Here is a 14731-nt window from a genome sequence, read left to right on the forward strand (position 1 = left end):
TAGGAAGGCTGTAAGCAGTAGAAGTGCACAACTTTTAGACCAGACTAGGCTTTTTTTTTCCTTTTATTTTTTAAAAATAATTTTTATTGTGCTTTAAGTGAAAGTTTACAAATCAAGTCAGTCTGTCACATATAAGTTTATATACACCTTACTCCATACTCCCACTTACGCTCCCCCTAATGAGTCAGCCCGCTCCCTCCTTCCAGTCTCTCCTTTCATGCCGGTTTCGCCAGTTTCTAACCCTCTCTACCCTTCCATCTCCCTTCCAGACAGGAGATGCCAACACAGTCTCAAGTGTCCATCTGAGACAAGTAGCTCACTCTTCATCAGCATCTCTCTCCAACCCATTGTCCAGTCCCTTCCATGTCTGATGAGTTATCTTCGGGAATCGTTCCTGTCCTGGGCCAACAGAAGGTTTGGGGACCATGATTGCCAGGATTCTTCTAGTCTCAGTCAAACCATTAAGTCTGGTCTTTTAATGAGAATTTGGGGTCTGCACCCCACTGATCTCCTGCTCCCTCAGGGGTTCTCTGTTGTGCTCCCTGCCAGGGTAGTCATCGGTTGTGGCCGGGCACCATCTAGTTCTTCTGGTCTCAGGATGATGTAAGTCTCTGGTTCATGTGGCCCTTTCTGTCTCTTGGGCTCATAGTTATTGTGCGACTTTGGTGTTCTTCATTCTCCTTTGATCCAGGTGGGTTGAGACCAATTGATGCATCTTAGATGGCCACTTGTTAGCATTTAAGACCCCAGATGCCACATTTCAAAGTGGGATGCAGAATGTTTTCATAATAGTATTATTTTGCCAATTGACTTAGAAGTCCCCTTAAGCCGTAGTCCCCAAACCCCCGCCCTTGCTCCGCTGACCTTCGAAGCATTCAGTTTATCCCGGAAACTTCTTTGCTTTTGGTCCAGTCCAGTTGAGCTGACCTTCCCTGTATTGAGTATTGTCCTTCCCTTCACCTAAAGTAGTTCTTGTCTGCTAACTAATCAGTAAATAACCCTCTCCCACCTCCCCTCCCTCCCCCCCTTAACCACAAAAGTGTGTGTTCTTCTCAGTTTATAGTATTTCTCAAGATATTATACAATATTTGTCCTTTTGCCTCTGACTAATCTCACTCAGCATAATGCTACTTTTAATTTTTTATTGTGGTGAAAACGTGTACAACAAATCCTTTACCATTCACCAGCTTCTCTGTGTGCGCTTCAGTGACATCGACAACATTCTTCAGGTTGTGCAGCCGCCCTTGCCATCCTTTTCCGAATGATTCCACCACTCAGTGGTCCCTAAGCAAAAACTCCCCCTTCCCCTTCCTTCCCACTCCTGGTTAACGACTAGTAATCTTTGGTTTCTATGTATTTGCTTATTTAATATAAGTGAGATTTTATATTATTTGTCCTTTTGCAACTGACTTATTTCACTCAACATGTTTTTGGGATTCATCCATCTTGTGGCATGCATCAGAACGTCATTTTTCTTCACACTAGGTTTTTATTTCATCCTTTTTTTTTTTGGTCATAAAAAATACTAAAGTTTTTCTGTGCACCCCTTAAAAAAATTAAACTGTTGAATAATATCTGTATTGCTAACTGTGGGTCCCCAGTTAACTGGTGGTCACCAGGTTAAAGAATGGGTTTTTATTCTAAAAGTTGGCAGGTAGGTACTTGAGAATGAGGAGAACATTTCTTCTGAGGTGCAGTGCTGTTGGCTTGAGGTCAACTCTGTGGCCCACCTGACCTGGAATGCTCACCTGCCCTGTCCCCGTGTCTCTGAGAGAGTGGCCTGGAGGATGGGGTCGGGTACACTGATACCAGCTTTCTTTCTTTTTTTTTTTTTTTGACTCTTTTGTGTTTGAGGCGAAAGTTTACACACCAAATTAGATTTCCATTCAACAATTCATACGCCAGTTGTTCCGTGACAGTGGTTGCTATCCCCACGGTGTGTCAGCACTCTCCACATTTCCATCCTGCCTGCACCATTCCTTCCATTCGGTTTACGTGCCCCTCCTTGCCTTTTCATCTTTGCTTTTGGGTAGATGTTGACCATTTGATCTCGTATAGTTGATGGTTTAAAGGAGCACATTGCTCACAGGTGTTTTTGTTTATTTTTTAGGCCGATTTATTATTTGGCTGAAAGGTGACCTCTGAGAGTAGCTTAAGTTCCAGGTTAAGAGGGTGGCTTAGGGCGATAGTCTTGGGGTTCCTCCAGTCTCTCTCAGTTCAGTAAGTCTGGTCTTTTTTTATGAATTTGTGCTTTGTTCTACATTTTTCTCCCATTCTAACTGGGACCTTCTGTTGTGTCCCTGGGCACCTGTCAGTGGTGGCCGGACACCATGTAATTCTTCTGATGTTAGGCTAGAAGAGGCTGTGATTTGCATGGGCCGTTAGTCCCATGGACTGATTTCTTCCTTGAGTCTTTGATTTCCTTCACTCTCCTTTGCTCTAGGTGGGAAAAGACCAATAGTTGTATCTTAGCTGCTTGCAAGCTTTTAAGACCCGAGATGCTACTCACCAAACTAGGATGTAGGACATTATTTTTATTAATTAATTTTTGCCAGTTGACCTAGTTGTTACATGAGACTATGGTCCTGAGCCTTCAAACCCAGTAATTTAATCCCGTAAGGTGTTTGGCCGTGTCTAGGAAGTATCCCTAACTGCCCCCTGTGTGCTTTGTTGTATATATGAATATATATGCAGCACATGTATATACATACGCCCACAAATATGTACTCCCGTATGCCTTCCCACACCCATATAGCATACCCTTTTCATGACGAAATTGTTTTTCACTTTAAATTTTTTATACATGTAATTTTTTTTCATCAACAGAATGCATGCTGAATCATTGCATGTGTCTGAATTGAGGATGTCCCCCTGGACTCTGGGGGATAGGATTGGTAGGGCACATGTGCCCCTCTGGCCTTTGGGACACTTAGGCTTCTGTGGACTCTGTTGTAGGTTGGTGGGACACATATGTCCACACAGAGTGCACCTTCGTTCAATACCCTGTAAAAACAGTAACTTGTAGCACACGCCCTCTTCTTCTGTTTTAAGCAGTTGTGCAGGTCTCCTCCTGGTGGCTGCGTGTACTGTCAGTGGGAAAGCACCTTCCCTGTAAACCCAAGAGGAGGGAAATGTAGGTGGACATTCTCTATCCCACGGGTCATGAAAAGGATACATATCTACCTGTGTAATTACTCACATAATTTTTGCTTGTTATTACTACTGTTGCAAAATTATGCGTTCCTTTCAGTGTCTTCGTTTACCTTGGGCACGTTGTGCTGACTTCCCCCATGATGTATATTGCCTGTCCCATCTCCCGTCGGTACCAGTTTTCTTTCAGCCACCCGTTTACCAGGCCCCTCGGTGTCTGGGTTGCCATCAGCAAGGGGGTTGTGATGATTCCAGAACTATCTGTCTCTGAGCATGTGGACTTCACTAAGCTGATTGTTGAGCTGTGTGAGATCTCTCGTCTCGTTAGAGATCTGTGGAACTGGAACATGTCTGTATCTCGTTTTGTTTTGAAACAGTAGAAAAGACATGTTACAAAGGTCACTCAGAGATTCAAATAAGAGAAAACAGGTAGAACGGGTACTCCATGCCCTGCCCATCACAAGCTCTCAAAGCTTTGCAAATTTCAAATATGGGGAAGAGTTTAAAACTTGCGATGGTATTTGCTAAATAAAGAGAAAGTTTTCTTATAATCACGCCAAAGACCTGGTTACTGTTACGTACAGATGCTGCCCTTGCTCTGTTGTTTTTTTTTTTTTTTTTTTTTACCATAGCCACCTCAAAGCTAGCCTTCGCCCTTATGCTACTGGCCATAGGTCTTCATAGTAGAGTCCTATTACAATCTTGTGCATCAGTATATTGGGAATAAACCGCATTTGGAAATAGCTGACTCCGATCCGTAAAGAGGTGGGCATCCCACCCTGCCAGCCATGTGGCTACTACACGATGGATATAAGACAGAGTGGGCAGCTGCTGGGGTGGCTGGAGGAGGTTAATCTGGCCAAGAGAGGCCAGGTGATGCTGGGGAGGAGGAGCCCGGTCAGGAAACTCAAGTTTGAGGACCAGGCCATAGGAGGTGGATGCAAGGCCTCCTGGGAGGAAGTGAGTTCCAGCAGCCCTTGGCATGTGGGGCCACAGGAGTGGACAAAGGGAGATACGCTCGGCCTTTCGGTCCCTGTAGGGTGGTGGTGCAGGTGCAGGTGGTGAAGTGTGGGTCAGGTCTACTGGGAGGAGACCCGGCCTGCAGAGCTCTCACCTCGGCCTCTACACTGAGGAGAACGCTGGACAGCTTACCATCCAGGTGGACATGGACGAATTCTCCCCTTCCTTCTCCACAGACGGCGTGCTTCCGGGAAGAGCGCGATGTGCTGGTGAACGGCGACTGCCAGTGGATCACAACACTGCACTACGCCTTCCAGGATGAGAACTACCTGGTAGGTCCGTGCACTGGCCAAGGCCGTCCACGGTGCACACCCAAGCTTTCTGACCCCTTTGTTCTGTCACTAAGATGTGTATCCAACCAGGTAAAGCTGAGGTTTGTTTAATGGGGTCATGACCAGGTGGGACTTGTGAGAAATGGGCTTACGGAATCACTTCCTGTGTGCTCTGTAATTCTAGGTCACCTGATCATTTTGTTTACTCGAATTTTTTTTTAAATGCCTTCTATCTTGAATTATGGCAAAGAATAGGAAACTTGGGGCAGGGAGATTGAAGCTGGACCTCAGCATCGAGTGTGTGTCCGCCGGCCGTGTGAGGCACTTCACTCAGGGTGAGCGGCCCTGCCCTCAGTGAGGAGTCGGCCTTGTGGAGGCCTTCTGACACAGTGCGTGCATGGGTGACTGTTTCAGCATCCTTGTCATCTCTTTATTGCTCTGACTTGAGCTGGGAGTTAACTTCACTGTTGAATAATCACCTTTGTGGTTCACACATGTGCGTAGATTTTAGTGTTTATGAAGCGTAAATAAACACTATGGTTTAATGAACCATATACCAAGACAACTGGTTTTAGAAGTAGAAGGAAAGTCAAACCTTTGGTCTGAGGTAGCGAGTGATTCACAAGACCACTTTGTTCAGAAAGTTTCAAAAGGTCCCTGCCGTTGAGTGATGACTCGGGCTCACACCTCTGAAGCAGGTGGCCATGCTGCCTCCTCAGCAGTGATGGCAAGGGTCTACCTGGTGTCCATCACCACAGCCTCAGGGCAGGGGCTGACAGCCAGTTTCCTTTTCCATGACAACTGGCCTAGCCCTTTACCCTGAAGCCCCTTGATGGTAGGCTCCACCTGCTGCCACAAGCTGAAATGTAGGATTTCTTTTATTCATCTTGAAATACTATCTTCAAACACTGAGGGAATCCCTTAGATTTGAGGGTCCAGGATTAGGTAAAGCAGCTTGTTAGGCTCTGTTTAGAATTTAAAAATACACATTTTGGTGTTTATGGAGCGCATAAGGGCACCTCACTTTGTCTTCCCAATGGCCTTGTGAGCTAAGCATTCCTGATTTTTAATACTTTATAAAACGGGGTATCTGGGCAAAGAGAGGCTAAGCCGCTTGCCCGAGGGTGTCACACCAATGATAGGAACAGAGGTGCCCATCTGTATGATGGCTCTGGTTATGTGGTGTCGCCTCCCTTCCGACTCCAGGGTCCGAGTGCTCAGAGCGTCTCCACAGGAGCCCCTAAACTCCTTTGCCTTCTGGATCAGTGTACCTGCTCAGAGGACAGAAATGAGCTCTTGAATTCATTTCCTGTTTTGATAAGAGTGGAACAAAGTTTTCCACGAGTACTAGGCAACTCGGATCTGAGCAGGAGGAAGACACTGCTTCTGATTTTGTTGCTGATATTTTCACTGAAACCTGCATAGTGTGCTGCTGTGTGAAATGTTAGGTGTCATCTGGTTTATTCTAAGTTAAGATGCATCAATTAGGAATCCCAGCTAAGAAGCTGGCTTCTTGTCTAGAGAGATAGATGTTGAGCTTTTGGAATTGTTCATTTAGACATACAGTGAAAACTAAAGATGAACGAGAAGGCAGAGGTTTTGAAGCTCTCTAGTTCGTGGACGTAGGTCCAGTTATTAGGATCGTAGCCCAGGGCTTGGCTGCCACTTCTGCCATCCAGGAGAAGGTGTGCTTACGTAAGTGCCACACCTCTGGGACCACAGCAGTCAGTGCCTTATAGGGCTGTGGTGAGGGCGGAGTGAGGCCAGGATGGAAAGCACGGGACCTGTCCTTGTGCCCTGCGCAGGGCCAGGAAGTGAGCACTCCTATTAGACGTTTCTCCTAATATGGAAACTCAGGTTCCACTGGCCACCCAGCACACGTTCCAGAATACAGGTTTTCTCCTTGCGTCATCAGCTTTAGTGCTGACCACCGTACAGATCTAATCCATGCTATAGTTTTTACTGTAGGTGTCTCAGCTTGGAGTTCCGTAAAAATCAAACCTGTTTCACCAGTATCTAGAAGGGTGTTGCCTTGTTGATTTAACACAAAATCTCATGTGACATGACATGAAATGATTGGTCTCGTTCTTATTCCAAAAATAAGTTTCTACTTGTCTGCCTTATAAGCCCCTGCAGTTTGCTGCTCTTATAAACTTGTTTCCCAGGAGGCCGTTAATCAGACTTAGCTCTGCTGTGATGCTAGATGGCTAGGAAGACATGGAAACCATTGAGGGCCAGCTAGACATGGGCTGGGCTCATTCCATGGCTTTCTTTAGGGCCCAGGCCTTCAGTCTTTGTTCTCCTGGTTTCCCCTCAGCGGCCTCTGCGGCCTCTTCTCCAGAATCTCTCCAGTCTTGCCCCACCATCCTCGCTATCCTGCCTGGACTGCCATCGCAGCCTCCATGCCCCGACTGAGGCCCTCCTGCCCCTCACCCTCCAGTCTAGTCTCCACAGAGCAGGGAGGACACGGGACTACATCATTCCCACCTGGCCTCATCCTCACCTAACCCATTATGCTCCACCGCGCTCACCACCTCTCTGTTTCTCTGGTGTGCCACGTTCATTCTCTTCCTAGCCTTCCTGCACACATTGTCCCTCTGCCTGGAAAACGACCCCCAGACCATCACACAGCCAGCTTTTCAGGCCTCAGCTTGACTACTAGCTCCTTATAGAACTTTCCAGATCATGCTAGTAGGTAGCCTCCCAGCATGCTCTGCCACCCTGCACGGCTCTGTCTTCTCCCTGACACTTGGCGCTCTCTGAAACAGCCATGTTCGTTCTTGTGCTTGCTGGTGGCCCGTGTCCCTCCCTAGATGTAGTAAGCTCCTTAGAGCAGGGGCCTTGTGATCTGCACGTCAGTGCCCCTGTCACCTGAAGGATGCCCAAGGCCATTACTGAGAGGATGGGGGAGCAAGCGAATGGATGACTGAGTGAACAGACTCAGCTGGAATCATGCCAGATGAGCAGGGACAGAAAAACAGTTAGCTCTTACGACTCACTTTTGGTTGGAAGGCCCAGGCGATAGCAGCCAGGAGAGGGAGCCTGGCCAACGCTGCCTTTGGGGACAGGGTTGAGGCAGAGAGATTGGGAGTGCTTCACAGGGAAGGGGGGGGTCAAGGCGGTCTTGAGGCCGACGGCTTGCTTCAAATCCTAGCTCGCTCGCTTCCTGGCCAAGTCATCAGGCCTCTTTCCCATCTGTGCTGTGGGATCATGATAGTATCTGTGTGAGGGCTGTTGTGAGGGTTAACGGAGATTGTGGCTGTGATCGTATGGCCAGGAGGCATGGACACAGCAGCTGCCCATTGAATGGCGCTATCCTTAATGCTAGGTTCTCCATATTGAACCATGTTCCACTGGCTGAGTGAGCAAGGTGGTGCTGTTTCCTCATCCCCTCAGAGGACATGTGCATCTAGGGAGGTGATTCCTGCAAGGCAAGACGGCCAGGCCCTCTAGCAGTCTCTGTGGCTCGCAGCCCCAGCAATGGAGGAGCAGCTGCACCCCAACTCTGGTTGCGATGATCCTCCATCCAGGGCTCTCCTACCCTGGGGATGCTCTCTTACCCAGGGCTTCCTTGCCCATAACCTCAAAGTGCTTCTCTGGGAAAGCCGTTCACGGTTGGGGAGCCCCTGCAGGCCGACTGTGGCAGGATCATCTTCGAGTTTCCAGTGCCTAGCATTTTTCATACTGAAAATCAGTGTAGTGTGATTGGGGAGCAAGATGGGGAGGCAGGTAGGAAGGGGCTAGATCAGCCTGGGGGCCTGGAAACCAGGGTCAGGGTTTTAACTATCGTGAGAGCAAGGGAACGCTTTTCAACGATTTTAAGCAAGAGGACAACTTAACATTATAGAGAGTAGCTTGGAGGTGACAGGTAGTGATAGTACTTTGAAATGGACTGGTGGTGGTAGAGAGAAGTGGTGGCTCAAGAAGTATACCAAAAAGCCAAACCCATTGCCATCGAGTCAGTTCCATCTCATAGCGACCCTGTAGAAGTATAGGGAGGTGGAATGTCAAGGGCTTAGTGACTGACAGGGCGTGGAGGCTGAGGGATACGGAGGAGGTAAGGACAAGGCCAAGGCTTCGAAGTTGGACACACTGGGGTATTGAGAGCCCATCAGCCGAGGGTGGGGGCCTAGGAGGAGGAGCAGGTTCTGAGGGACGTGGACATGCTCGGGCTCCATGTGGTCATGCTGCCTTGGAGGTCCTGGGGACATTCTGCAGAGTTGTGTGGCAGGCCACTGGGTGTGTGGGTCCGTGTGAGTCAGGAGAGGAAACTGGGATAGACTGTAATCTGTATGTCTTCACTCCCTGTCGTTCATGAATACAAGTCATGTACACTGAGAGCTTGTTCTCTCTCCTGTTTTCCTTGTGGGACCCTGTTACTAATGATGTCACCATTGTCTCTTCTGGTAGTGTCTTAAAGCACTAAAAAAAATTGGGTACCTTAAATTTTATTGCATTACTTGTCTGCAAATATCTTTTACTTTCATGTTATTTGTTTGACTTCTAGAGCAAATACCCAAGAGTACAGTTTTCTTTAGACACCCAGTAGTCAGAGGGAAAAAACCAGAAGCCCAGAGTAGACTTGATTCTAGTCGCCTTCCCGATTCCCCTTTTCTAAGCACTGTTTGTTTTCTATGACTTATTCCTCAGTGGACATTTGGCCTTTTATTGTCAGGGTAGTCATGATTAAATATTGTATTTTCTCCTCTTCTCTCCCCAATTTGTAGTACTTAGTCATGGATTACTATGTGGGTGGTGATTTACTGACCCTGCTCAGTAAATTCGAAGACAAGCTTCCAGAAGACATGGCAAGATTCTACATTGGTGAGATGGTGTTGGCCATCGATTCCATTCATCAGCTTCATTATGTGCACAGGTAATTGACTTCTCACATCTTTTCTGGGAACCACATTTCCTGTGTTAACATACTCCTTCCTGAGCTCTTTGACTCCTAGACACCAGGGTGCGGGCCATCTCCAGAAGGTATGCAGGTGGCAGGGCTTTCTTGGTGCCTCGGTGCAGGGTGATCCACCACACGACCTCCTTTAAACCCCCCAGTGCCTGGTGCCTGGTAGGTACCAGCTTTCATTGTCCCTGTGTGGTGGCGTAGCTCAGAGCAGCTAAAGCCACCTTGTCTTCTGGTGCTTACATGACCCTGGCTGAGCTTCTCCCCTGCCAATACCCCCTCCTGGGGGAGCTGCAGGACCTGATGCCATTGTCCACTTTCCTAGCTCTGTTCCACACTGACCCTGTAGGGCCCGCAGCCTTGATTCCTGCCCTACCCCCCAGCACTTACAAGAGGAGGATTGGGTTGAGGAAGTGGGGCAGACGTCACAGCAGCAAGAAGGACCTGATTCAGTGATGGTGTGGTGTCTACTGAGGAGGCACAGTGTGAGGTGGAAATGGGGCAGATTGCCCTCTCCTGCTGTGCTGTCCCCCTGCCCCACCCACTGTCCTTGCTGCGAGGGTAACACCCTGTGACCTGGAAAGGGAGTCTGCACCTTCAGTCTGACATGTAAGGCCCAAAAACTCAGGCCTGTGGTGTATTTTTTTTTTTCTTTTACTGGTTTTACCTCTATTTTTATCAAAATAATTTTGTGTTGGAAGTTTTAAAAAGTCATGTAGTTCTACAGGGCTTTTAATGAAAAACATGAGTCTCCAGACCCTGTTTCACTTACCAAGGGTAACTTTGTAAACTCTAAGCTGCTGCTTCCAGTATTTACCTTCATGTTTCTAAATATCAGGCTTAAGTTGCTGTTTTCATCATTTTTCTTTTTTAATAACATCTGTTAAAATGACAACTCTTCATGCACACCGACATTCGCCCACAAACCTGGGTGCACACACAATCCCTCCTCACTTGTCTCCCACACATACTCTCAAGCTCTCCCCCTCCCTGCCATCTTCCCAATCAGTAAAATCATAACTTTTAGTGTTTATGGCATGGGTATATAACAGTTACTCATTAAATAAATGAGCCCTGTTTTAGTGGCATACAGTAGGTGCTTTTCTTTTTTTTTTTTTTAATTTTTATTAAGCTTCAAGTGAAGATTTACCATTCCAATCAGTCTGTCACATGCAGGTTTACATACATCTTACTCCCTTCTCCCACTTGCTCTCCCCCTATTGAGTCAGCCCTTACAGTCTCTCGTTTCATGCCAATTTTGCCATCTTCCCTCTCTATCTTCCCATCCCCCCTCCAGTCAAGAGTTGCCTACACACTCTCCCGTGTCCACCTGATTTAATTAGCTCACTCTTCATCAGCATCTCTCTCCCCCCCACTGACCAGTCCTTTTCATGCCTGATGATTTGTCTTCGGGGATGGTTCCTGTCCTGTGCCATCAGAAGTTCTGGGGAGCATTCTCTCTGGGATTCCTCTAGTCGCAGTCATACCATTAGGTGTGGTCTTTTAGTGAGAATTTGGGGTCTGTATCCCATTGGTCTCCTGCTCCCTCAGGAGTTGTCTGTTGTGCTCCCTGACAGGACAGACATCGATTGTGGCCGGGCACCAGCTAGTTCTTCTGGTCTCAGGATAATGTAGGTCTCTGGTTCATGTGGCCCTTTCTGTCTCTTGGGTTCTTAGTTGTCATGTGACCTTGGTGTTCTTCCTTTGCCTTTGCTCCAGGTGGGTTGAGACCAATTAATGTATTTTAGATGGCCGCTTGTTGGCATTTAGGACCCCAGGCGCCACAATTCAAAGTGGGATGCAGAGTGTTTTCATAATAGAATTATTTTACCCATTGACTTAGAAGTCCCCTCAAACAAACTTTTGTTTTCTCTGGAGTTAATACTTGCCTTGTTTTTCATTAGCTTACCTTTCTACATAGCTGTCTGTAATTATGGCTGAATTATAAAGCTCTGTACATTCAGACATGTCTGGCAGTCTTTCTGCCTAGATTTTTCTTGGAGATCTCCCTTCTGGAACTTTGCTGTTCTTTCTGCTTTGGTTGCTCATTACACTTACTGTAGTGTTCTCATTCTAGGGTTCTTTTCAAGTGAAGAGATTCCTTCCTCACCTCTCTGGAATTGGATCCCTTGTTTTCCAAATCACGTGTCTTCCTCTTTCTTGGCTTATTCTCCTGATTTGGTGACACACAGTCAACTCAGTGGCAATGGGTTTGGTTTGTTTTTTTTATCCTCCAGTAGTTTCTGTGAAAGGAGGGGTGTAAGATAATTTCATTGAGATCTTGCCTGTCTAAGAATGCCTTTATTGTGTCCACATATATGGTCGATAGTTTATCCAGTATGGAATTTTAAATTGGAAATTGTTTTCCCTTTGGGACTTGGAAGGTTTCACTCCTGTCTTCCTCCTTCCGTGTTGCTGTTGAGAGATTCGAGGCCATTATGATTTCCATGACTTTGTATTGTGATCTGTTTTTATCTTTTGAGATTCTCTCTTTATCCCTGTTTTTTTGAAGTGTCCTAAAGGTTCTCAGTCAGTCTGGGCCCAGTCAGGAGAGAAATGACAGTGATTTGGCCAGGGAAAGTTCATGTAAGGAATTGTTCACTGTAACAGAGGAGTGGCATAGTGAGAGATTGCCTGGTAAGAAGTAAAGAGAATGCTGAAGAATACAGGTAGGACCAGCAGATAGAAGGAGCAGCCACGGCCCTGAGGGCTGAGGTCTGGATATTGTTGGAGAGGGCACGCTGTGGCTCACAGGATGGCAGAGAAGTCTCTGTAGTGCCGCGCCCTGGGGCTTGCTGGAAATACTTCTGGAACTTGCTGAAAATCTGCCATATAAGGTGACAGGGAAGGCTGTTGACGGGGAGATGTCTCCCCAGAGCACTGTGTTACAGAAGTGCCTGATGTAAGGGTCATACAAGAGGAAGTTGCTGGCCACACACCGCAGGACTGGACTCAGGAGAAGCCACTTTTGCTGAGAGCACAGTACCCTTCCCCTACTGTCTCTCTAGCACCCCCTACCAACACAGCTTAGCATTGGGCCAGCAGGCAAGAAGGATGAATTTGAAGCTGAGAGGTGGTGGTGAGTCACTCAGTTCACAACTGAGTGCTTCGAGGTTCCTGCAGATGTTCCCTGGTGTAGGTGGTTCTCACTCCTTGGCTGAGCACTCTGTGTGGGTACTTGGGTCCTTCTGTTCCAGGAAATGTCCTTATGCTTGATCATCTCTTCTCTGAGTTGTCTGTTCCATCTTTCTTGAAGTTCCGTTATTCATATATTGGACCCGTTGGACTGGTCCTCTCATTTGCTATCCTTTTTCCTATTTTTCTTCCATCTCTATACTTTTTAACCTACTTTGGGGAGAGTTTCCCAACTTCTAGGCTTTATATTAAAGTTTCACTTTTGTATTATATAACGTCCAAGACCTCTTTTTTTTTTTCCTCTGGAGTTAAAGAAACATAACATCCTGTTCTGGCTTCATAATTAGAGATTCTTCTATGTCTCTCGGGTACCAATTATACATGCGAGTTTCCTCCTGCTGCCTGGATTGTCCGCCTCTTCCTTTTCCTGTTTGTTTGGTCTCTGACTTCCATGTTAGAGGCTCCCCACTGGCCCTCATATTTCGGAGCAAGATGTTAGGGAAAAGCTGCACTGGAAGCTGTGTGTCCTGTGAGGGCTTCTGCAGGGAGCAGTCAGACGTGGACCCGGCCATTTTCTTTGGGGCCCCAACTATCCATTCGTCTCTTCCTTCCCTTGAGCCTTTCAGGTACCCAGAGATGAATCCTCCCTGTGGAGAGGGAGATGGGAGTGGTGAGTCAGGACTTCCACCTAGTTTCCCTGTCTTCCCTACAGCTTCACCCTGTCTTAGCCATTCCTGGGGTCTCCAAGCCCAGAGTCCTGGCTCAGTCGCTCCCAAGAGTAAATCTCCAGTTTTCTTTGGGGGGTTTAACTGCTTCTTTTATAGTTGTCAGCAAGTCCTCAGTGTAGCTCTGCCTGCAGTGGGACCCAGTGCCCCATTTGTGAACATTTCTGGAGTTCTGTGACGCACAGTATTCCTTCCCCCAGGCGAGGTTGTCTGCGTCCCGGCTCTGCTCAGTCTGTTACTCCTGAGCATCTCCTAGCCCATGGAATGGTACTACATCATCTCCGCTGCCTTTTCATTGCTATTTCTTTGTCCTTGTGGATTTAAAAAAAAAAAAAAAAATACATCTTTACTGTCATCTGGAGTGGTGCTGGACAGGGCCAGAAAGAAGTGTGTTGTGTTCAGCCTGTCCTGGTCACCTTTGTGAGCCTCTTCTCTGACCGACGGCTTCTGTCTCCTCCACCTGATGCAGCCAGGCCTGTGGCTTCAGCTCCCTGCAGGGGCTCATCGGGAGGCTTATGGGGGGCCCTGGCTGGGTGGGTCTGGTCCAGCCTGTCTCCTCTATTTCTCTCCCTCAGCTTCCGTCACAGGCCACTTGCTGCAGCCTCGTGCTGCTGGGAAGATGGCTGGGTTCCAGCCACCTTAGTGAACCCCTCCACTCTGGGGAAACACCTGTGTCGTCACACTAGGGCTGGAATGCAGGCAGCTCACTGATAGTTGTGTTCTGCCCACTCTTGGCCATCCCCATGTTGGATGAGGACAAGGAAGGGCAAGTTCCTTTCCCATAGCTCTTCTCTGGGGGTCTCTCCGTTGGTTGGAAGGTTGGAAGCCCCTTACCCGCCTCATAAGTAGCGATGTGGAGCAGGAACAGTACCTTGTCATGGTACCATGCTCCTTGGTCTAGCCAAGGGGGTGGGGGCAAGGAGGATCGGGGCTCCTCTTGGAAGCCCTTACAGAGTAGGCTGGCTCTGCAGCCTGGGATTGGGGTGCTGAGCTGAGCACACTGTCCTCAGCTTTGGGCATAGTTACAATTGGGAGTTAGCAGGAAGAACCTTCTTGACGCCCTATTGTACCTTGGCCTCTTATGCCCCAACATTTCCTCTATTACGCACTCCTCGCCCCCACCCCCGCCCCCCTCACTGCTCGGTACACTCCCCAAGCACTGCCTCTGGCCCCGCCCTGGCTCCTGCAGAGCCTGTACTCAGGCCACGGTGCCTCTGCACAGTCAGAAGACTTTCCTGGAGAAGGCTCCTCCTCTGCGGGCCCTGATGGCACCCCAGTGACAGTCCCCACTCTCCATCTTCCGACGTGTGCTACCTTATTGCAGGCGAGGAAGCTGAACGCCTGCTTCGGGCCACGTGGCTGGTAGGTACCAGAGTGAGGCTCAGACCTCCTGCCGCTGCCTGTGGCTCCGTGCTCCATGCTGCCCTGCACTGCCACTGCGCCACAGGACAAGTCACAGCAATACAGCTGCCTCTTTCAGGAAGATGAGTCCTGCTCAGCAGTTTTTTGTTTTCAAGTGGCTG

The 14731-nt window shown here is 48.1% G+C and overlaps 1 protein-coding gene across 3 annotated transcripts in view; it reads left to right on the forward strand.

Moving 5' to 3' along the window:
- Nucleotides 1-14731, forward strand: part of CDC42BPB (CDC42 binding protein kinase beta) — a 135620-nt gene that overhangs the window by 62163 nt on the left and 58726 nt on the right. For all 3 annotated transcript variants that reach the window (XM_064292930.1, XM_064292931.1, XM_064292932.1), the window contains exons 4-5: nucleotides 4347-4442; nucleotides 9170-9318. In XM_064292930.1, coding sequence (XP_064149000.1) covers nucleotides 4347-4442; nucleotides 9170-9318 — 245 coding nt within the window. The remainder of the gene's footprint in view (nucleotides 1-4346; nucleotides 4443-9169; nucleotides 9319-14731) is intronic.

This window comes from Loxodonta africana, chromosome 10, assembly GCF_030014295.1.
Source record: "Loxodonta africana isolate mLoxAfr1 chromosome 10, mLoxAfr1.hap2, whole genome shotgun sequence".
Lineage (NCBI taxonomy): Eukaryota > Metazoa > Chordata > Mammalia > Proboscidea > Elephantidae > Loxodonta > Loxodonta africana.